This window comes from Pelodiscus sinensis, chromosome 1 (genome assembly GCF_049634645.1).
Source record: "Pelodiscus sinensis isolate JC-2024 chromosome 1, ASM4963464v1, whole genome shotgun sequence".
In the NCBI taxonomy this organism is placed as follows: Eukaryota; Metazoa; Chordata; order Testudines; family Trionychidae; genus Pelodiscus; species Pelodiscus sinensis.
This window is the reverse complement of record NC_134711.1, coordinates 221,684,094-221,708,991: the sequence shown is the minus strand read 5'-3', so window position 1 is coordinate 221,708,991 and position 24,898 is coordinate 221,684,094. Positions and strand designations below refer to the sequence as shown.

Sequence of the window (24,898 nt, the reverse complement as noted above, 5' to 3'; positions counted from 1 at the left end):
GCATGCCCTAACATCAGATCAGAGCCCCTCTCGCATTCAAAATCCCTTAACCTAAGACCAGAGCCTGCACCCCAACCTTCTGCCCCAGCCTAGTGAAAGTGAGAGAGGATGGGGGGAGGGAAGGAAGATGCAGTGAGTAGGGGTGGGGCCTTGGAAAAGGGATAAAAAGGAGGTCAGGCAAGGGTATTTGGGTTTGAGGTAGATCTTGGGTTGCACTTCAATTAAAAAAGTGGGCAGCCAACTTAGGTCTCCTAAATAAAGAAAATAAGTGAAGTAATTTGTGTCAAAACAAAATGTTTAATTTTATATTTCACAAGTCACAACAAAAGACACACACACACACACACACACACACACACACTTTTGAATATATAAAGATTCTAAAAAATGTTTCATGTGGGTCAAGACACGAGACAATCTTTAATTTCAAGCATCAATTTTAACAACTATTTCATTTCACGTGTCAATACCAAAATATTTTATTGTTATTTGCAATGTCAAGAAAATGGACAATTTTGTTTTATGCCTCAAAGGAACAGATATATATATATATATATATATATATATATATATATATATATATATATATATATATATATATATATAAAAGATATCAAGTGACTACTGAAAATTATGCAGTAGTAATTTTCTTTACTTGATTTCATATTGAACAAACATTTCAAGTCATACACCTTGTTAATTATCCCTTGTTTTAATACTCTTTCTTCCATAAGCCTTTAAAAATATACATATATTTAAAGATATTTGTTGGTAACTGGTGGGTGCCATGGTGGCACACATCTGATGAAGCGCACATGACTTCAATATTGGTGCATAAGACAAAACTCACTCCACTCACGGATCGAAAATCTTAGAGGGAACACTGCTGCGAGTATTATGCCTTGTCTACATTGGCAAGTTTTGTTCTACTGCAGTTGGGGGATGAGGGTAGAAGTGGTTATGTGGGGTGGTAAGATGTTCCAGCAGTGGAGGGCGCTGTGGTGGCCATGCAGGATAGTATGTTGCTGTGTATTACAGAAGGGTGGGCAGCAGCTTGAGAAGTTGCTCTTGTAGCCAGAGAGCAGTGGGGGGAGGGGACGCGTAAGGGGGGTGGCGGTGCAGGGTAATCCAAGGCTCTAAGCCCTGCCTGGGTCTGCCTTATGTCCAAACAAAGCACTGATGTACACAGAGATATCAATAGAATCTTGCTGGGAAATGGTGTCAAAGTTTTGCCCAATGTACTTATTTTCTCACAGAGATTCCACAGCAGAGCAGCCATTTCCCCACTGCTATAGTACGATGCTCTTCCAAAACATTCCTCATACTGTGCTGATGGAAACAAGGCAGCACAGAGTTTGGCCACATAAGGAGTGGGATGCCCTCCCACTCGCATACAGAAGCTGAACCCGGGTTTGCCTGTTAACCTTCTATAGAGATATGTCAGCCAGAGTCATGTCAGTTTGTGGACAAGTGCAGGATTATTACAAATCGTTTCCATGTACACCTGTTGCACAAGCACGGACTGCACTGTCTTGGGGACCCATGCCCAACCCTTTATCCCCCACTCCTTTATCCCTACACCACCATGATCAGAGGGTCTGGAGATATCTGTGTTTGCCTCTAGGGTAACAAGAAAAGTATCAAGTTTTGTTCAGAGATGGGCACAAGACAGGCATTCTAGTGAAATATTACAATTTTTATCATGAAAATGATGGTCATTCCATTGTTAATGGTTACTTTTCCAGACCAGATCTTAAGAAGTCAGGCACGTTTACTAGCAGACGAACCCCATCCACTAAGGAAAAAGCCACAGAAGAACTAGGGAGAATCTGGTCAAGGATGTGTTGTGTCACTCAACACTTCAAACAGAGAAAAGGGAACAAAGAAGGGCTAAGGAGATGCAAGTAAGAACACAAACCTTTGAGCACATGCTAAAAGCTCATGGAAGACCAAAATTAGATGCTGAAGTGTCTTATCAAAATGCAGAGCAAACAGAACCAAAGGCCTCACTGTCAACAAATACAAAAAACTCTTTTCACAGCAAACATCCCCCCACACCCACACATCAGCCTCCATGGCCACACGTGCAAAATTCTTTATCCAGCAATCCTCCTTCTATATCTAGACATTCATTTTCACAATCAAGTAATTTTTCCCCAGCACACTCCACTCCCATGAAAGCATTTGTGACTTTAACAGCTGGACATTAACACAATGGCGAGGTTTTCCAATAACCCTTACCATTCCTTACCAAGCATCCTAATTTAAAAGACATCAATAAAGAAAAGTGACCTGCAAGTTTCCATGAGTTTGTTTTGTGCAGCGACCTACACCACATTGCTCTGACCCCTGTGGAAACTTGAAATATCCCCTGGGTTTCATGGCAATGCCTCACTCAGGACAAGCAGTGGAATGAGGCAGGGAAGCAATCCCAATACACAAATGTCAGCATCCCTCATTGTCAGAGCCTCCCTGATATTGATGGTCACTCTATGGGCTCCTCTGACAGTACCAGTGCCTGGCTATTCGAACTGTGCATCCAAGCTCTGTGTCTCATTGTTCCACCCATGGCTAAGTACTTCACCGTTACTCTCACGCAAATTATGTAAGCAACAGCATGTGGCCACCACCTTTGGGATATGCTCCTCCGAAAAGTCTAGCCTACCATAGAGACACCTCCATCTCGCTTTCAATCTTCCAAAGGCACATTCAACATCTATGTGACATTGGCTTAGCCTGGTTTTGAACCACACCTTACTGCTGTCCAGGTGTCCCATGTAAGACCTCATGAACTAGGGCTGTACAAAGTAAGCCACGTCACCTAGGGTCACTGTGGGCATTTCCATTTTCCCCACTGTAATTATCTGGTCTGGAAAGGAAGTACCAACATGCAGCTTGCTGTACAGGTTCCTGAAGGTGTGTGCATCATGCACCTTTCCAGATCACCCCACATTTCTGTTGATGAAATGCCCACAGGAATCCACAAGTACCTGAAGCACCATGGAGAAATACCCTTATAACTGATCTATTCCGACGCAAAGTGGGGTGGCACTACAGTGGGAATGTGTGCACTACTGATTGACATGACAGAGTTTGGAAAGTTCATGTCAGCAAAGCAAGCTACTTTATCATCCACATTTCCCAGAGTCACAGTCCCGCACAGCAGAAGCATGATTTGTTGCCCTGCAGACTTGCATAAGTGCTGTCCCAACAGTAAGACTTCCCTACTCCAAACTGATCTGCAACTAAACGGTAGCAATCAGGAGTCACCAGCTTCCACAAAGCAGTGGCAACACGTTTATCAGCCGAGAGAGTAGCCCTCATTTGGGTGTCCTTGTGCTGCAGTTCAGGGCCCAGCTCAGCCCATAACTCCACAAAGGTTGCTTTATGCATCCCAAAGTTCTGTACTCACTGATCTTTACCCTACACCTACCTGACAATGCCATCCCATCACTGAGGGGTGGTTTCTCAAGACAAACAAGTAAGCTAGAAGCCCCCAGAAGACTGGGAAGGAAAGAAGTGGCTGATGGGACGTTTTTCATATTCCAAAAATGCATAGGACTGAAGGTGACACCCAGGCACTGTGGGATGCTTACCCACATTGCTTTGCTCTGTGGACAAGAGAGCTAACAATGTGGTCATGAAATGTTGATAATGGGTGGCAGAAAAACAGGTTTGATGACTTTTTCATGACAACACTTTCATTGCCAAATTTTTTCAGGGTAAACATAACCTTACACTCTGACATAAATGCATATAAAACACGTTGTCATGGATTTTACATAAACCATGTATCTACGCTTTGCTAAACCTGCTGGCTCTCGTATTAGAGTTCATTACACTGTGTGGGGATCAAAGCTGGGGAACAGCATAAACACAATTATATTTTTGGCCTGCAGCTCAGCTGCACACATACATTAACAGAAGCTAACTTTGTTGTTTTCCATTATAGGTCCATTACATTACAGAAAATCCATAAAGAAATATTGCTGCAAATATGATGACCTCAAATTCAAAACAATGACATAGCCTGGAAAGGGACAGAATGACATTTTCTACTCTACAGTTTATAAAACAGACATCTCATGACAGGCAAGTCACACTGCTCAACATGTGAATGGTAGGGTTCGTGATTTAAAAAAAAAAAAAAAAAAAAAAAAAAATCAACCAAACAATAAGCCAGGCTTTGACAGAAACCTGTTTTGGAAGAATGGAGACAAAAGCAGCAAAAGACTGTCATGCAGTCTGGTACTCCTGTTGTGCTTTGAGGCAATTTGAGAGAATTCAGTCCATGGTTTGAAACTTTTAGTTACTCTGCATCACAAAGATCAGCTGGGAGCACACATCTGCCCAGATGATCAGGCAGGTATTTCCCCCCTCCCCTACCTTCCCATCTGCTGAAGTTTTTGTTCAATAAGCTGCGACCAGGGATCTTTTGAGCAGTGCCCCATTCCTCCCTCACCTCCTTCCACTTACCCTTCCCTAGCCCCTCTTTTTGTTGTACAAAATAAAGATAACGTGTCTTCCAAAATGGAATCTGTCTTTATTGAACAAAATTGGGGGAGACTGGGAAAAGGAGGTGGGAGAGGGGAAGACAGAGGCTGGGAGAGGGGAGGGCAACTAAAATGATCAGGGGTTGGGAACAGGTCCCATATGAAGAGAGGCTAAAGAGACTGGGACTTTTCAGCTTAAAAAAGAGGAGACGGAGGGTGGACAGGATAAAGGTCTCTAAAAGCATAAGTGGGGTGGAGAGGGTGCATACAGAAAAGTTCTTCATTAGTTCCCATAAAGAAGGACTAGAAGACACCAAAGGAAAGGAATGGGTAGCAGGCTTCAAACTAGTAACAGAAAGTTGTTCTTCACAAAGCAAAGAGTCAACCTGTGGAACTCCTTGCTGCAGGAGGCTGTGAAGGCTAGAACTAGAACAGAGTTTTAAGGGAAGTGAGATCAAGTCATGGAGGCTGGGTCCATGGAGTGGTATTAGCCAGGGGGTAGGAGTGGTGTCCCTGCCCAAGGCGTGTGAAAGGCTGGAGAGGGATGGCACGAGACAAATGACTTGGTCACTGTCTTCGGTCCATCCCCTCCAGGGTCCCTAGGGTTGGCCACTGTCGGCAGACAGGCTACTGGGCTAGATGGACCTTTGTTCTGACCCAGGACGGCCATTGTAAGCTCAGGGCTCAGGGTCGGGGGTCTCACTGGACCACCTTGATTCTGTTGCACACCTGCTCCTGGGTGCCAGGCTGGCAGCTCTCCTGCCCTAGACGGCCACTTTCCTGTGCCTAGTACGGAGATCATGGACGAGGTCCACGATGTCTGCACTAGCCCAGGCGGGTGCCCGCCTCTTGCGGTCCCGGGCAAGCTCCCGGGAGTCGCTAGCCTGGTCCCGGGAAGAGGGGGAAGGCTGGGGGGCATCGAGTGGGTGGCTCGATCCGTGCCAGGTGCAGGGTCTGCTGGCTGGGTGCTGGCAGGCTTGCACCTGGCACGGGCACCGTAGACAGCCCGTGCCCCTTTAAGGGGTCCAGGGCCAGGAGGGGGACAGAAGAGTTTCCCTAGTGTTGGCCAGAGTGGCCACCAGGGAAACCTGGGGAGGGCTAGCCTCCCACTAGTTCGAACTAAGGGGCTATACACCCCTTAATTCGAACTAGCTAGTTCGAACTAGGCTTAATCCTCGTAAAATGAGGTTTTCCTAGTTCAAACTAAGTGCTCCGTTAGTTCGAATTAAATTCGAACTAACGGAGCGCTAGTGTAGCGCCTATGAAAGTTAGTTCGAACTAACGGACGTAGTGTAGACATACCCTAACAGAGTAACAAAATATGTAGATGTTTGTTTGGATCTGTGCGAGTGTGTGTAGTTGATGGATTTCCACTCCATACGGCTGAATGCAGTGCTTTACATGTTCAAAAGCTCATGATACTATCTACCTGTTTTGTTAGTCTTTAAGGTGCTACTAGACTGTTGTTTTTTAAGTTTTTCCTATGGAAGAAGAGTTGTAGGATAAGATTTTTCTCCCTTCTGAAGTTTTTTTCAGCAGAATCTTAATTAAAACAGCAAAAGGGAAGACATCAGAGGCAACAAAGGAAGGGGGAGGGGAGACGATTAGGAGTTGGTGCTGGGTGGAGCCAGTTTAAAAGCTGGTTCTCCCGAGCACCATCTCTGCAGGAGTCAGGGGAAGCAGACACACAGCATCTGGGAACAAACATGTGCTGGGACTTAGCTGTCCAGACTCGCACTGGGTCCCAGACACTGCACCTCTGCCTTTTGTTTAAAAAGCAGAGCCACAGGGAACCCTTTCATCAACCAATCAAACAGTCGATGGAGATTCCATCAACTACTCCATTAGCTTCCTACCCACTATTCAGATCCCTAGTTGTGTCATCAGTCTTTTTTTCATGAAGCCTTAAAACAATAGAGCCTTATCTCTGCTCAAGGAGTACTCTGGGAATACACCTGCTTCAATACAAAGAATGTTTAGTGCTACAATATCTCAGATGCTTTGGCAGGCCAAAGTTCAGGTTAGCCAAATTTCAGCCACAAACATTGTTCAAAATAGTTTTTGGGAGGGACCATTCTCCCAAATTCTATGCCTGCTTCATTTTTACATGCTGAGGAAGATGTTTATTCTGCAAGTAGCAGACCTTGTAATGCTTTTCTCAAATTATGGTCTAAGATCTGTACACCTCTGAATTAGAGATTGCCCTGTTTTTGCGTACAAGAAATGGAGGAACAAGCTCAGTACTCCTTATTTCCATGGTACAAAATTTTACAATTGATTTATAGTTACGTTGGGTTTTTCTATTTTTAACATTTTTTAATCAACAGAATCAATTCCTCAAACAGAGAGCCACAAATCCTAGCAAGATAATGTGGTGATGATTCTTGACTGTAAGTTTGTCTTTTAGTTCTGTACTTTGAAAACAGCCCATGTTTTTGAACTGTATGTGAATGACCTACCATATCCTCCTCTATGTAAGGCAGTTAAGATTCCAAACCGTAGTAATGGCAGATCTCAAAAGGTATATACGGAAAAGTTTCCCCATATCTTCATTACATGCATTTTAACATCTGTAGTGTGTACTGTCATTAAATAATTGTCTATTCCCTTTCCATAGTTTCATGCAACTGTAAAAATAAGGAATAAAAATAAATATAAAAATAAAAATCAGGGTCCAACAGTCCTAACTATAGGGGTCAACAGCCAAACTGTCAGGCATGTAAACTCTTCCATACAGGGCATGAAAGAATTTGTAATTTTTTTTAATTGTTAGCTTCATACACAGGCAGTATCCTGTGTTGCTGGCTCTGCTGTGCAACAGCACAACACAGCAGGAGATGCTCTTAGCAGGTACTGCTTAGCTATTATGATACCATCCTAAGCCTGTTTCCTTAGCTGCCAACTTTCTTCCAGCACTGCAGTGAAGCCGTTTTTTCAAGCACTGAGGGAGAAGTAACCATATTAGGGATGTAAAAAATGGTTTTAAAATGTAACTGTTAAAAACAATAGTGGTTACATAGGCTGCAGGCTCTGCAGCATAAAGCTAAGTAAGCTTTATACTGCAGAACCCACAGTGAAGCTTCCCCAGGAGCAGGGCTGGCAGCCCCTACTGGTTAACCAGAACTGGTAAACTTCACAGATTAAACGGTTAATCATTTACATCTCTAAACAATACATCCTCTCCTTCCCCAAAACTAACCATAAAAATCAAGATTTTACTTAGTCTGAAGGCCACAATTTTAATTATGAACTATACTGATTCCACATTGATTCTTACAATTGTGAAATTATTACCGATGTGCTTTCAGAGAGCTCTGTGGAGTGGAAAAGCAAGGTGCTTTTCTTCATGTTCAAAGAATCTTTCTGAAATTATCATCTATTTATAGATGCAGTACTTGAATTTTATCTTGAGTTATATAAAGATAGCACAAAAATGCATTAATTTCATACAGTCAAACACACACACACACACACACATACACACAGAGCTGCCTCCATCTTTCATACAAAAAATCAAAATCCTGCAACCTCCCTTCAGAACTGACCTTAGCATTTTAGAGTGGAAATATGAATATTTCACCACGTACTATACTCTGCCATAATTATATAAAAAACAGAGACTTTGAGAGTTCAGAAAAAAATCTTCACAATTATTTTGTCTCCTCTCCACCCCTTCATCACCAAGGGGGGAAAAAAATTGGAACAGCATCAGTTTCTACTGATAAAAATGTAGAACCCAGCTATCAGTATAATGACAACTATGCCTGGATCCTATTGAAATATAAGAAATATGCCAATTGTATAAGTAACAAAGAAATGGGCTCCTTTTTAATCAGTCAGAGATTTGCCTATAGGATCAACTGATGTGCCAGATTATTTAAGAACATAAGAATGGCCATAGTGTGTCAGACCAAAGGTCCATCTGTGACAGCGCATTGGGGGTCCCCCGTCTCCTACACCCCGAAATGGCACAAACAGACTGCACCAGCCGGTGGAATAGAGGAAGTTTACTGCCTCTCCAGGATACAGCATAGCACAGATGTAATCTGGTCACAGAGCTGGGCTAGGATGCCTCAGGCCCCCTTGAGATGGGGGGAGACTGGGCCCCTAAACTCCAGCCCCTTTCCCTAGGCCCGTGGTCCCCAACACGGTGCCCGCGGGCACCATGGCGCCCATGGGGCCATTTGCATGCACCCGCCAGGCGCTCGGGGCTGGCCTGGCCCGGCCCCGGGCACATGGCGCGGCGCTTGCGGGGAGCATCGGCCCCGGGCGCGCGGCGCTTGCGGGGGGGGGGGGGGGAGCGGCGGCCCCGGGCGCGTGGCTATGGGGGGGCCCCGGGCGCGTGGCTATGGGGGGGGCCCCGGGCGCGTGGCTATGGGGGGGGCGCTCCCTGGCGCGCAAGTGTCCCCGCCCCCTGGCGGGCGAATGGCCACGCCCCCTGGCGCCCGGCAACCTCAAAAGGTTGGGGACCACTGCCCTAGGCTGTCTCCTCCATGCTTCCAGACAGCAACTAACCCACACTCTTCAAGCCCTGCCCCCCAGCCAGGGCAGCATTCCCCCTTCCTTTGTCCCTCTCCATGGGGGGTGTCTGGTTCAACAGGTTTGGCGTCACCTTTGCATACTGAGGTTTTCCCTGCTGGGTCTTGCTCCAGACAGCAGAGGTCACCACAGCCCAGCAAGTACCCCCACTACGTCACACCATCTATCCCAGTATGCTGTCTGCTGATAGTGCCCGATACTAGATGCCCCAGCGAGAGGGATCACAGCAGATAAACCTCATATGATCCCTCCCTAGTCACCCACCTCCAGAGAAACAGAGGCTAAGGACACCATTCCTACCCATCCTGGCTAATAGCCATTGATGGATCTAACCTCCATGAATCTATCTAGCTCTTTTTTGAACACTGCTAAAGTTCTAGCCTTTACCACATCTTCTGGCAAGGAGTTCCACAGGTTGACTGTGCACTGAGTGAAGAAAAACTTCCTTTTGTTTGTTTTAAACCTGCTGCCTATTAATTTCATTTGGTGACCCCTAGGTCTTATATTGTGGGAATAAGTAAATAACTTTTCCTTATTCACTTTTTCCACACTAGTCATGATTTTATAGACCTCTATCATATCTCCCCTTAGTCTCCTCTTTTCTAAGATGAGAAGTCCAAGTCTTTTTAAACTCTCTTGGGACCTGTTCCAAACCGCTATTTTTGGATGCCCTTTTCTGAACCTTTTCTAATGCCAATATATCTCTTTTGAGATGAGGTGACCACATCTATACATAGTATTCAAGATGTGGGCATACCATGGTTTTATACAGCAGCAATAAAATATTTTCTGTCTTATTCTCTATCCCTTTTTTAATGACTCCTAACAGTCTATTTGCTTTTTTGACTGCCACTACACACTGAGTAGATGTTTTCAGAGAACTATCCACAATGACTCCAAGATCTCTCTCTTGAGTAGTTGTAGCCAAATTAGTCCCCATGATATTGTATATACAGTTGGGATTATTTTTTCCAGTATGTATTACTTTACATTTATCAACATGAATTCTCGTTTGCCATTTTGTTGCCAAATCACTTAGTTTACTATCGCCCCTTTCACTCCACCCCATCTCACCATTTTTTATCTATAGTCAACAATATTCATACAAAATAAGCACAAAAATCTCATCGTTTTACCTATTTAAAAAATATGCACACACAAAGATGCAAGCAGTCTACAGGTAAATGCAATAAAATAAAGGGTCAAATATTTAATAAGATTCACTGTACTAGGAGTTATGGGCACATTTTCTTACTATATGCACCCACTTCTCCTTCCATCCAAATCCATAATATTTCCACTATTGTCTTTCCTCTCCTATCAGTTTTAAAAATTACATCCACTTCCTTACTCTTCTGTGTTGTTTTACCCTCCAGTCTCTTATTTGTGTTCTCTCTGCTCCCCAGTGTAGCGTGTCATCTTTGCTCCTACCTATATTTCTGTCTTTAAGGTCCACCTGACCTTTCTCCCCTGTGCGCTCTATGCTCATACTTTGCATTTATAAGATGCAGTACCTTCCATCTGACCTCCACACATTTTAAAACTAGTTTAGCCTAAACTCCCCAAAGAGATTACATCAGTGTTCTTACCCTCATTTACTATAATAAAGAAAGAAGTTGATGGCCTGATTTATAGAAGTTCTATATGCTGGAAACTGCATAGGAACTTAAATGGAGCTTCACATGCTCAGTGCTTTGGAAATTTAGACCACAACAGAAGATTTGGTAAGCACCTAGCAGCCTAACTTTGCTTGAAAGGACTGAGATTTAGATGCCTAAATAAGTTTTTAAAATTTGGGCCTAAGTGTCTTGCCAAAGGTAACACAGGGCTTGACTTCACTACTACTCTTCAGCAAACGTGGAAAAAACCTGCTATGTTCATGGGAGCGTGCTCTCAGGTCAATGTAATTAGTCCACCTCAATGAGAGATAGAAGCTATGTCGGTAGCAGAGCGCCTCCTGCTAACAGAGCATCGTGAAGACACTGCTTGAAGTCAGTGTAACTTACATTGTTCAGGAGGGTATTTTTTCCATACCCGAGTGATGAAAGTTACAGCAACTTGCATGGTAGTGTAGACAAAACACCCAGAAAACACTCTCATTTCCATTCTTTAAGTACAAGACCACTCTTTTAGTACTTCCATAGCTCCTCCTTAAAAGGCTACAAGAAAACAATAGCTATCCCGTTGCGTTTTGTTCATAGGAATACACCTCTGATGCACTTCTAATCCCCTGGATGCACCCTTTGCACTGACAGGAGATTTTAGTGTCCCCAAAGCTACAAAAAAGGCTATGCTGGTATTGGCACAAGGATTTATGATGTAGTACTCCTGTGTGCAAGAAGGATCAGTTGAGACTGACTCCCCCCCACCCTATCAAGCGAAGCAATTCCTATAGAATGGAGCACAGATACCAGCACAAACTGGTTAAATTCAACTTTGAGTGTGAAAGTAAAGGCATCAATCTTTCAATTCACCTGAAAGATACTATTCCTTCAGGAAGACTGAAATATATTTCAATCATGCAGCTGGAAAAGCAACTCCCTTCAAATGGGAGGGAATTACATGTGAAATAATACACCTTTCTAAGGAGAATTTTACTTACACTCTTAGTTTCTGGAAAAGCATAAAAACACCTTAAATCACGGGTATTTTTTATGTTTGGTTGGGTTATCTTTTTTTTTACTAAACCAGTAAAACTATTTTGATTAGGGGTATGATTTTTTTAACCAAAACAGTTACAGGCAGTCCCCGAGTTACGCGGATCCGACTTATGTCGGATGCGCCGTGGTCCGCCACCCCCGTCCTCCGGGGCGAGAAAAGCTGCTTCCCGTCTCCCTGGTCTGCAGGGAGATGGGGAGCAAAGCCTTGGAGCACGCCCGCAGCAGGACAGCCCGGGCACGCTTGAGCTGTCCCCCTGCGGGCGTGCTCCGCGGCTTTGCTCCCCGTCTCCCGACCAGCAGACCAGGGAGATGGGGAGCAAAGCCTCGGAGCACGCCCGCAGTGGGACAGCCACGGCGCGCCTGGGCTGTCCCGCTGCGGGCGTGCTCCAAGGCTTTGCTCCCCATCTCCCTGCAGACCAGGGAGACGGGGAGCAAAGCCTCGGAGCACACCAGCAGTGGGACAGCCACGACGTGCCTGGACTGTCCCGCTGCCCGCGTGCTTTGCGGCTTTGCTCCGCGTCTCCCAGGTCAGCAGACCAGGGAGACGGAGCAAAGCCGTGGAGGACTTGGGCGGTCCCGCCACCCCCATCTCCCTGGTCTGCTGGGGAGGGGGGGTGCAGATAATGCCCCCCCCCCCCCCAGCAGACCAGGCTTTTCTTGCCTACCCCTGGGGTAGAGCAGCTGGGGGCTGCCGGGTTGGTCCCGCAGTACCGCTCCGGACCAACCCGGCAGCACCGCAGCTGCTCTGCCCCAGGCGTCCCCAAGTCAGCCGCTGCTGAAACTGACCAGCGGCTGACTACAGGAAGCCCGAGGCAGAGTTGCTCTGCCCCAGGCTTCCTGGATTCAGCCACCGATCAGTTTCAGCAGCAGCTGACTTGGGGACGCCTGGGTTTCTTAAGTTGAATCTGTATGTAAGTCAGAAATGGCGTCCAGATTCAGCCACGGTTGAAACTGATCAGTTTCAGCAGCGGCTGATGCCAGTTCCGACTTACATACAGATTCAACTTAAGAACAAACCTACAGTCCCTATCTTGTACGTAACCCGGGGACTGCCTGTATACCAATAAAAGCCCAAATGTGAACATAGTTATACTAGTAACTATTCCCCTTCTTGCACAGAATTAGCTAGACTGGTATAAACGCCTTTATACAACTATAACTGCATACATGATAGGGGGTGGAACAGCTCTGTTTATACCAGCATAGTACATGTCTAGTGTAGACAACCCTTTACAGTAGGAACACAGGTCCTGTCTTGAATCTCATTAAAATTAATGCTTAGTTGCTGTACCTGGCTTACCACTCCAACACCAAACTAATCACATACATCAATTGCACTGCCCACTGTCCCTTTCCACTCCTTTCACAACTATCCTTGAATGAGAATTGATTTGTTCTCATGTCTTATGGCTCTGAAAGGAAAGCAGATTCAGAGACTGGGGAAATGAAAGGTTAGTTTGGATGGCAGGACTCTGTCTCTCCATATTTGCTAGTAATCAATAAGTCAACGACTTCTTTGGTGCTGAATTATTTACAAAATTATCTGTTCCAACTGAATTCCATCTGTGTGTCAGTTTAAGTATAAACTGTCCATCCTCCCAAATTCTAGTTGTGACTTGCTACTGTGTGGTGGAAGAATCCTGCAATGATACACCTCCCTGTTACTCTCATGTTTTATTTGTAAAGGGAAGGAGTTATCTTAACTGTTATATTTTACATATGTCTGTAACATCAGTAGAAGCTGGATCAGAGATTATTCAGGTATTCACATCACTACTTTTGTGTAGCTTTGTTGACAACCATAGCACATGCCTAAGTGCTTAAGTCAGAGATTCAGAAGACACTGCAATGCAGGGATATTCCCTAGTTTATTCTTCAGTGTTTTCTCTTGGGAAACTATTCCCTAGGTCTTACTGTGAACAAGTCTACCCCAATATTCCACTTATGTTTTCTTCCATTCTAGGACATGGAGATTCAATTAACCTTGCAATGACCCCCTTTAGCATAAATTTATAAGAGTAACTGCTATGGGGATTAATTTAACTTTGAACTTCCTTAGCTGCACATATTTGCAGATACAGTCAAGTCAAAGCATGATGGGGAAAGAAGTCTGAATTTGCCACAACCCAGTTAAGTTAACTACTGTAATAAGATTAGCAGTCAAAGTAGATTTAATTTTAGTAAGTAACACTGCACTGAACCAATACCGCACATCTTACAATATTTCTGCTATCCTGTCTCAATCCTGAATTTCCAGTCTGTGCACACTTTAGTCATCACATGCTCCTATTCTTTTCCAAACTCTTCTCTTTTGGGACTTCTTTTCCTTTTGAGGAGAGAAGAGATTTCATTTCTCCCTTTTGTTTTCCACAAGGACCCTTTTCCATAAGTCCCCTTCTTCTGGCCATGCAAGGTGTGATGTCTCTCTCCTTAACCTACCAATAACGTTTCTTCAATTACAGTGGGATTATTCCAGACAAAGTATTGCAGGAGCAATAGAAGGACACAAGCACATCTGGACATTTTCACGCAAACTGCAGTTGGATCACAGTAGATTGTTCAAGGACAGGTGTCAATTTGTGGGAGAGAGAGAAGGAAGGAAGAAAAGGAACAAAGGACAGAACAAGAGATAATAAGAACTAAGCCACTTCAATTTAAACACAGATGCTTTGTATTGAAGATGTGAGAATGCAACAATTCATTCAAGTCTCTACAGCAACTAAATTATATCACTTTTTTCTTCTTCTGAAACCTATAGAACTGACGTGTATTTGCCAAGTAACAGCACAGAAGAAACTATCAACTTCCCTTTGAGAGTGGGTAGAACTTTTTTTTTTTAAAGTCGTCCTTTAAAAATTCATTATCCAAAGTGATGTTATGATTGAATTGTTGAGCAGACAGCCAATATCTTTTTTTCATTATCTATTTAAGAGACCTTAATAGTTTGAAGTTAAGAAAAAGCTGTTACACATTTTGGTTCCTTTAAAAAGAACTTCCACTAAAATTAATCAAAAAATTGTATGCATAACTATTAAATCAGAACAATAGCTGTTATTCAACAGACTACACCTATGCAAGAAATTACTAGAATGCTTTGTACAGAAGCAGAATTCCTACAATGGTAAAATAAGAGATTTTTGCCCGTGTTTTGTTTGAGGGGTTGTTTTTGTATTTTTCCATGATTATGCAATTAAATACAAGTCTGGAGTTATTTATAACATGCAGCTTCATCATACCACAAATTTTAGTTTAGAGCACTTCATGGGGATTTGTTTAAAAGCAACTTTTTTCACCATATCTGATATGTCCAAGCTTACCTCAGTATTTTTTTAATTTCACTCTGCTGATGCTTGGGTAAGGGAAAGTGGGAAAAGATATGACTATCTAGTTAAAGCAACTTAAAAAAACCGCACGGATACACAAAATAATGTTAACCTGGATCATATTTCTTTAGCAAGATAGGGAACAAGTTTAAACTGAATGCCCATGATTTTTTGCACTTGTTTAATCAAAATCAGTTTTAAAATCAGTTTAAGTTAAATCATCTCAACTTCCTTTTTTAGACAGGAGTCTTCATACCAACTGATTTAAACAGTCCTCTCTCACGTTTTGGAGTTTCTGCATCTGTGCTTCATCAGAGACGCTATTATGCCAACAGGAGAACTTCTGGCAACATAAGCAACAGCAAAAGTGGACACAGGTAAAAAAAATATATAAATGCATGGTCCATGCACTGCTAAACAGCAGCCGGCTGCTCCTACTTTCTCCCTCCTCCCCCCCAAACCAGGACCACTGTGCCTTCCGTTCTCAGATGGCAGGTAAAAGTTTTTGAAGAGAAACACTCTTCTTTACACCTCTTTTCCATCAGCATTCTCTACAGAACCCTGACTTATTTTATTACACCGATTTGTTTCTTTTGTTATCCAAATAATCATCCCTTTTTGGCATTGTACTGGAAAGTATAAATAAATGTTTGTTATGGATGCATATGCAACCATTTGAACCTAATACAAGAACATACAGATTTACACATGCACACATTCTTGGAGTCACTTAGCTGATATCAGACTAGATGCAAATACCATTCAAATTACTGTAGATGTATACAGAGTGTAAATGCTGCAATGAAGGATACTATTTAAACACAAAACTGGAATGCTTTGGTTCTCATAAAAATGGAGATCAATGTAAGGTGTGCAAGAAATCAAAAGATGCTACTTTACCATCTTCCACAATTCCGTTCAGTACAAAGCCCTTTTACACTAGTTACCAAGAGGGCATTGTGGATCAGATTGTGAATTATATTTAATTGGCTGTTAGTTAACCTGCCCTCCTCAGTGCCCCAAAAACTTCATTTAAACTATGAATGTATTTTAACATGACTTTGATGAATGGGCTAAGACAAAGCCACATAAAATAGTATTACAAAAATAATGTATAGCATTGAATGCTGATTGCCTCATCCCCACAAGCAGGCCCAAAATCACATTATTAACTGGTTCACTTGTGACTCACACATGATTATGCAGTGAGCAATGATCCAGCTCACCTCACTTCTCTTTTTTTAAAACCATATTCAAAACTGTTCTCAGACAGTCTGGACATAACTTGTATGCATACTTGTAGTGCCTACAATGCTCAGCTGGATGCATGCAGAGGAGTAGGAACGGTGCAATGTTAGATTGGAACAAAAATTAAATGAAAAAAGTTACAACCACAATAATGCACCAAGCTATGCGAACTACAACTTTCATTCAAAAATGGGTCAAGTGAAACCAGCTTTCAAAGGAGGCTCAAGTTCAAAGCAATATACTGTACTGCGACAGACAAACTCATAAACTGGCAAAAATGAAAAAAAAAGGCTTAACTTGTGTTTCATATAGATACCGAGCAAGACACTTACTATAGGCACACAAGATATCGCAATTTTCCATAGAGTCAATAGGTTTCTTAGTGGGTGCCACCTGCCAGCCATTGCACTGACATTTACAGAGCTGAACTCCGCTGTTTCGGATACAGCACCTCGAAACGCTCAGGAAATACCCAGCAGGCACTAAAGTCTTCTGAAAACCACTGGAGAGGAGCAGGGCCAAGCGGAAGCCGGGCATGGAAGATGCCCCTGGGGACCAGCCAGGGAAAGGCACCCGGGACAGCAAAGGGGCAAAGCGGTGCCACCGCCAGCTGCGGAGCCAGCAGCTGGTGCTCGGGGCGCGTGGTCAGAGTGCCCGCACCCCATCTGGCCGCTGGGTACTTGGGCAGGGGACGCGGCGCCTTTGTTCGTCCCGACCGCACAGGGGCTGCGCCCCGGCTCCCCCGCTCACTCACCCACAGTCGCCAGGGTCTCCAAATCCTCCAGCTTGCAGGCGGGCGGCTCGGGCGGCGCCGGGGAGCCGGGGCTGGAGGAAGGAGCAGGCTGGGGCTCGCCGGTCCCCGCCACCTCGCCGCCGCCGGCGCTTTTGGCCCCCGCTTTGGCCTTCACCGCGCTGAGCGGCTCCATGGGCTTGGGCGCGCTAAGTTCGCGTCTCCGGAGCCGGCGCGGCCGCTCCCCCTTCAGCAGCGGCGGCTGCCCCGCCGGGCCAGTTCCTGGTTCAGCCTCCCCACGACCGCCGGGCTGCCCAGCATCGCGCCCCAGCCGCCGCCGCCCTGTCCCGCGCCGCAGCAGCCTCCGCCGCCGCCGCGCGCCCTGCCTTGCTTCCCGCGCCGCCTCTCCCGCCTCCCGGAGCCGCCGAGCAGACAATGGGCAGCCCGGGCGGGCGGGCGAGGCGAGCGCTGAGCCGCACGCGGGGCGGGAGGAGGCGGGGCGGGGCTTGGCCTCCTGCAGCTGCAACACAGGCCAGTCCCGCCGAGGGAAGCGGGGAGGCGCCGGCGGCACCAGAGCGTGGAACGGGGTCTCTGCCTCTGCGCGCAGCCCGGCCCCTCTGGAGGGAGGCTGGCAGCGGGCTGGTGCCTTCTTCATCCAGGTGTCCTCCGCCCCGTTTCAAAACTACGGCTCTTCCTCCCAGCCAGCGACCTCCACCCCCGGGGGCACCTGAGGCCGCCGTTCAGGCTCTCGCTTCCTCGCCACCTGGTACAGCAGAGTCGGGGTGGGGCATGTTCGAGGGGCTCCCTGGCTGCGCGCCGGCCAGCTTCTCCCAGGCCAGAGAGTGGCTGGAAATAGAAAAGTTTTCATGGGGGGGGGGGGGGAGGAGAGAGACTCGCGCAAAAGCGTGGTAATGCGGGAAAGAGCCAGAGACCCGCCAGTCTGGACTGGGGTCATTCCAGTTCGCTTCCCCACCCAGCGCCACCATAAGAGGCACCCGGAAGGTTCGCTGCTGCCAAATCTGCCACACGAGGCCAGCACTCAGTCCTGCTTCTACCTCTCCTCCCCCTTCCATCCTTCGCACGTTCGTTTGCATAGTGTCAGTTGCAGACATTTAACCCTCGACATTTTATATGGGGGCGGGGTCGGTTGCAGTAAATGCAATCTGGCATGGACTCAGAGGAAAGAGCCTTCTAGTACAGGGTTAATATGTTTGCCTACGATGGGTTCAACCAAAGACACACAAACATTTCCTGCTACAGTTGTGTTGTCACACTTATTTTTTCGTAATGTGTTAACATTCATCCACATTGAAATATATTATGTGTGAACTAGCTACTGTATAACACTACTTGAATTGGATGCAAATGACCGCACAAAGTATAAGGCAATGAAGAATCAAGCTCATTGACTTTTTTTTGTAGGGGTAGACCTCAACATTGAGGCAAAAATGGTTACTAATTATAATAAAAGTAACTTACCTATATCTTTGCTGAATTGTAGGAGACACTTTGTTATTTTCACACACATGATGCTGCTCATTTTTGTAACAAGCTACTTTCATATACAAATATTTATATTAATTGGGCAATTAGTTACTTGCCAGTGCTCGAGCAACTCCTTACTATGAGAAAACCCCACAGAAAGATTAGTAAGAGGGGAAAAAACACACTGTCTTCTTTGATGACCATTTCCATCTAAACACTGTCAATAATTTGTTTCTAAAATGATTAATTTGAAAGTTGAAAAACTTTTAAATAGGGATGTTTGGACTCATTTGAAAAATAATCTCAACTTTTATTAAATTCAATAGGACTGAAGGGATCTGATCTGAATAAAGAGTTAAAACTCTGTCATGAGTTATTTTGATCAGACAAAATCATTTACAACTCTTGCTATATATACAATCAGCAGAAAGCATCTTCAGTTCATGAATATGTAATCAAGGCCCTCCCATGAAGGTGATGGGATAATCAAAAGGTGACAACAGATGATATTTGAACCTAGTCAATACTCTGAACAGGTATATCTTCTACCTTAACTAAGGGCAACAGAATAATATTGTCATCCAAGTACACTTTTCTCAATTTATCCGGTTCATCTCATCTCTACAAACAAGCAAAACAGCATCAAAAGACAACTAAACAAAAAAGGTGACAACACCGCATCAAACGGAAATGACCCTCCATCCCAATGATGTTTCTGTGACAATACAACATTGCCAAAACACCCAAGATGCAACTGGCAAACCCACTGTCAAGGGATTAAATTGAAGTAGTTTTAATGAAATATTGAAATACCATTGTAATTTGAAATAATACATTTTTCCTGTTAAACACTAAACTGTACCCCTAGAAAAGAGAAATAAGTTCTCCTTGGATAAATGAGAGAAATAGCAACATTGTATGTGAATTTAAGATTCTTAATATTCATTTGTTGGCTCCTCAAATGATTTTGTTTCTCTCTCTCAAAGGGCTTAGTTAAGATAAAAACTTAACTTATCTGGACAGAGAGAAATTATAAACTGTTTAAGTTATCCATGATAAACCAATCTGGATTCATCTTTCCACAGTAGAGATATACTAAAGTAATCTGTGTCCCTTACTCATATTCAGGTTTGGATTTTCTTTTCTATAATTGAAGTGGAAGATCTACCAGGCTTTCCTTGGATCCTGAGCTTAATTAATTTGGTTTTCTTTATTTAAATCATCGTTCTAGGTATTATGCTTATAAGAAGCACACAGGATCTTTTTCAGGGGGAAAGGCAATAAGCCACATGTATTGCAAATACAGGATAGAAACCAGTGTATGCATTCTGTGTCTCACACACTCATTCTCTCTCCTCCAGTTGGTGTTATAGTTACCAGTCTTATTTGTACTTGTGCCAGAGTAGTGGCCAGTTAGGCTGGGCACAAGCAAGGAGCCTGGTTCTGTTGGCCGGGGTCCGATGCTTGGAAGTTGTCTTCACAGGACTAATCCAAAGCTTTATGGCTGTACACCCCGCTATTCTGTTAAGTCTCAACTTTAGTGTATTGTTTTTTGCAGTGTCAGGCTGATGTCATCTAATAGTTTTACCTCAAGGCTGCTTCCACTGTCATGCTCCATCAGTACATTGATGAATGTCCTGGGAGTGACTGCAGCTGGTTTATCTCATGCACAGATCTCGTTTGGGTGTAAGCCTTTGCTTTAGAGTAGTCAATTTTACACCTATTCTGCCATCCTGCATGACCAATGCCTGAGTTTGTACTTTGTTAACCATGTTGACTAACATTTCATGTTTCCTTAGACAACAAAATTTTAATTATGTGGGCCATAAGCTTACTTGGTATCAACTTTAAACACCTTTTTTGTACACCGTGCTTTAGCAATGGAAAGTTTTTTTCAGGCAATATTGGAAAGGCCTTCTTTTCAGAAAGGGGGGCAGAGCCGTTTAGGGGAATTGATGCTCCTGGGGGGACTCCAAGGAGTAAAAGTCAACTTGTTTAAGATGCGGACATGTATACCCCACGGGGGGAGGGGCGTGGTTGGTAAAAACATGTATAACCCGCGGGTTATATTTGCTAATTTATGGTAACCGCTAGTCGCTCTGCTGTTGACTCCATTACTTCACCTCAACAAGATATTCAAGGGGAACTTATAGAAGAATCTCTTATTGATGCACTGAAACAAAAACACCATGGTAAGTAGATCTAAATGTGTTAATTTCAGCTATGCTGTTCATGTAGCTGAAGTTGTGTAACTTAGATCGATCTACCCCTCCTCCCCCACTACATAATGTATACCTGCCCTTACTCTTTAGGGCAAGATCTGTCACAATATGATATATGACCTTTCGGCCAGAATTTGCTGGGCTGTGGTCTTTCAGCTACCCTCCTGCAAACTGCTTGCTTTCATCTTTTGCAGCTTACTCTTCCCTGCTGTTGTCCCACAATCCTGGCTTCTCTAGTGAGGATAGATAACTTAAGTTTCCACTGTTATCTTGCAGGTCCCTACAGGTAACATTTTTATCTCTCACTGGAGACTGGAGACTTACCTAGTTGGAAAATTCACATAACAAATTGCTTGGCAAAACAAAACAGGCATTTTTGGTTTTTTGTTTGTTTTTAAATGTGGAGAAAAATAGATCCTTCACATTTCAGAAATGCTACCTATGGGTAGGCTATTTTCAGTTTCAGTTCCCAGACACAGATGAATAAACTTACATTCTTTTAGAAGCAAAGCTCCCTCCGTGACCCATCTGACCCTAGGTGATAGCCATTCATCCTGTTCCCTTAGCTTGCCTTCCTTTTCTGTGTGTTTGGGTATCTGTCTCTCTCTTCAGTGGGCCAAACTTCTTGCTGGTTCAATGATTCTTCAGCTGATAAATTATTAACCTTAAGTTTTCTTTGTCTCAGGAGACTTCCTGTTAAGTACCTTCTATCTCCACTCCAGTTTTAAGGAAATCTAGGAAAGCCCAGTCAGTTTTCCAGGTGCAATGGTACTGAAGATTATCATGCCATTGTTTTGGTAGATGGGTATTTCTGGCAGGTGTGGTGAAAAATGTCTTTCACTCCTGTACGGATTTCTTATGAGGCAAAAAGTTTCTTTACCTCACGTAACTTGCCTGGGTATGAGTATCCTTACAACTCTCTCCCCCTCCCCCATAAAAGTAATAAATGATGCCATAGCTTCACCTTTTATCAGACTGAAACTACAATACCTGACAATGCGACCTCAATCTAGGTGGAAATTCCTAGGCACTACAATAATAAATACTACTTTTTTTGTTTGTTTTTAAGGGAACTCCTGACTGGGAAAGTTGTTTGAGGTAAACTCTTCTCTAGTAAGAAATCCACATGACATAGAAGGTGAGGAATTTGTTCCACCCGCCTGCCAGAAATTACCCATGTGCTATGGAAATAATTATAGTTACTATGTTGAACAGCCATTTAGACTATACAAATTGATCTATCCATTTCTAAGACATCCATCATCAATCTAGTATTTAAACATGGTGTAGAATTTTCAAAAGCTCTCACAGAGTTTAGGAGCCTAAGGACATATCTACATATTGCGGATGGGGGGAAAGTAATGTTCCTGACAGGTGGCTGACTTCTAAAGTGCACTAATGTGCTGCACATTGATTGGTCCACGTAGACCTTGCTGGTGTGAATTAAAAGTTCCCTAACACTCATTAATGTAATGTTTGAAACACCACTATGTTAAGGGAACTTTTAATACACACCAGCAAGGCCTACATGCACTAATCAATGAGCAACCTATTAGTGCAGTTTATAAAACAGAGAGCCATCATTCACATTACCTCCAACATACCCTACAATCATGTAGAAGTCCAATGACTCCTAAGTGCCTAATTCACTTTTGAAAATAGGCTTTAGACTCCTAAACCACATAAGCACTTTTGAAAAATGTACCTGTCTCTAAATTTTCTTCATGGAGACGTTGCAGAATAACGTAGGGTATGTCTGCACTACGAAGGTCTATTTTTCTAGCATTCGATTTATAGGGTCTAGTGTAGACCCCCAAATCAAACATCAAGGGCAGCCCCCGACAGCATCCTGTACTCCTCTTTCTGTGAGGAGTAAGGGAAGCTGACAGGACCATGTACTCCTGTCGGCCTCCCACAGTGTAGACACTGGCAGCTTGGCTTAAGGTAAGTCAACCCCTAAATGTAAAGCACAATAGCACTCTGTAATAACTGCAGTGGACACTTATTCTGAAAAAAAGAATATCCACAGAGAGAGCTATTGCAGAATAGCTGTTCCAGTAAATTTCCTTGTGTTAATGAGGTTTAACAAATGACAAGAACTTTTAAAAGATTGGAAATAATAGGTTGAAACCAGGCACCAGGAAGACATCAGGGTGTGCTCACTTCGGAGAAGAACTAATAAACAATTTTTTAAATAAAAGAAGTCATGGGAATAGTTATATTACAATACTTTACATCTCAGTAGCCTTTCTTTTGTATTCACTCCGTCAAATACATGTTTGCCCTTTATATGATTAGTTTGCTTTCTAACAGGGACCTAAACCTTGGCCCTGATTTTGCTTTTTAACAGGGACTTAAACCTTCGCCCTGAAAATGACCTTGTGAAGTCATTTTCTCCCGTGCAAAGAGTTTGCAAAACGTTACCAATATGATCTGGAGGAATGAGACACCAGGCTGTTGAGAATCAGGTCCAAGTCCTCTTCCTATTTGTGAAGTGTCTACTAAACGTCAAAAGCGACAAGGAGTCCTGTGGCACCTTATAGACTAACAGATGCATTGGAGCATAAGCTTTCGTGGGCAAAGACCCACTTTGTCAGATGCATGAAGATTGTGGGTCTTTGCCCACAAAAGCTTATGTTCCAATACATCTGTTAGTCTATAAGGTGCCACAGGACTCCTTGTCGCTTTTGCAGATCCTGACTAACACGGCTACCCCTCTGATACTACACTTCAGTTACTGTATAAATAAGACATGCTATTGTTCAGCAAGTGTTTGGTTTCCTTTCTCAGAAGATAAATTTTTCATTGCATAAAATGTCTAACAAATGGAACAGTGAAACATGAGAGAGTGAGAAAGCCCCACCTACTTTAACCAATAGCTTGGTGGTTAGGGCACTTACTGAATCCTGGAATGAGGATTCAATATTAGGTTTCTCACACTCTAGGATGAGTGACTTAGCCACTGGGTAGAAAGGGGGCCACTACCCCTTCCTTCCTGTGTGTCTAAATAGTCTCCTCGTGAATCTGGTCTGAAACCTCAAGATTTTGTTAATGGTGAGATGATCTTTTTTGACAGCAGCAGGGGAGGTTTAGATTGGACATTAGGAAAAAATTCCTAACTGTCAGGGTGGTCAAATATTTGAATAAATTGCCAAGGGAGGTGGTGGAATCTCCCTCTCTGTAGATATTTAAGAACAGGTTAGATAGACATCTGTTAGGGATGGTGTTGACGGAGCTTGGTCCTGCCTTGAGGGCGGGGGGCTGGACTCGATGACCTCTTGAGGTCCCTTCCAGTCCTATGATTCTATGATTCTATGACATTTTTTTTATTTTAATGAGAACAATATACTTCAATTTATACAAATGTATTAAATATTTAACTTGACCCAAAAATTGTTCAGTCCATCTATGGAGAGTCAATCTCCTCCTCTCACACCACAGAATACTTATACAATAGCAGTTGGGAAAAATACAATGAAAGAAAATAGGGTCAATGGCAAAACTCCTTTTGAATTTAGCCATGCTGGACCAGGACTCTCCTGTAACTTTTGGAGTGATACCCACATCTGCTGTCCAACCCAAAAAGTCAGGCTCTGTGCAGGTGAATAATGGCGTTTGTGGCCTCTCTTCTCTAATGGGAGGGATGGAATACATGAATAATATGTTGTGGTTTCAAACCCTGGGAACATAACTGTCTCTTTCCCTTCCTCTTTACACAGTACAAATACATATTAGGCTTGTCCAAAATGCTCAACAACTTTGAGATTTTTCTTTATTTATAACAACAATTAAAGCAGGGGAAGGTAACCTTTTTTGGTCGGGTGCTGGTGACCCAGAGAAAAATGAGTCAGGGGCTACAAACAAGTGAGAAGCCCCTGACTGAGAAGGGGAAAGACACTCCCCACATTTCCTCGCATACCAGAGCCTGAAGGACCCAGGCTAGTATTTTTTGTGTGCTCCAGCCCTTCAGCTGTGTGGCAGGGGGGCTGGAGTGCCAGCCTGGGCTCCCCAGTGCTGAGCCTCAGAGGCCATATCCAGGCAAGCCAGGGGCCACATTCAATTCCCGGGCCTGAGGTTTCCTACCCCTGAGCTAAGGCCTCATTCTAAGCTGGCTGTTTACAAGGGGGTTCACTTATTTATTTATCTGACTGACTTATTATCTCAGCTCCTAATTCCTTAGACAGAGATGTAAAACCTG

The 24,898-nt window shown here is 43.9% G+C and overlaps 1 protein-coding gene across 1 annotated transcript in view; it reads right to left on the bottom strand.

Moving 5' to 3' along the window:
• Window positions 1–17,845, bottom strand: part of PRKX (protein kinase cAMP-dependent X-linked catalytic subunit) — a 112,366-nt gene extending 94,521 nt beyond the window's left edge. The window contains exon 1 of the mRNA XM_075915508.1: window positions 17,018–17,845. Coding sequence (XP_075771623.1) covers window positions 17,018–17,648 — 631 coding nt within the window. The 5' untranslated portion in view covers window positions 17,649–17,845. The remainder of the gene's footprint in view (window positions 1–17,017) is intronic.
• Window positions 17,846–24,898: the final 7,053 nt, after the last annotated feature.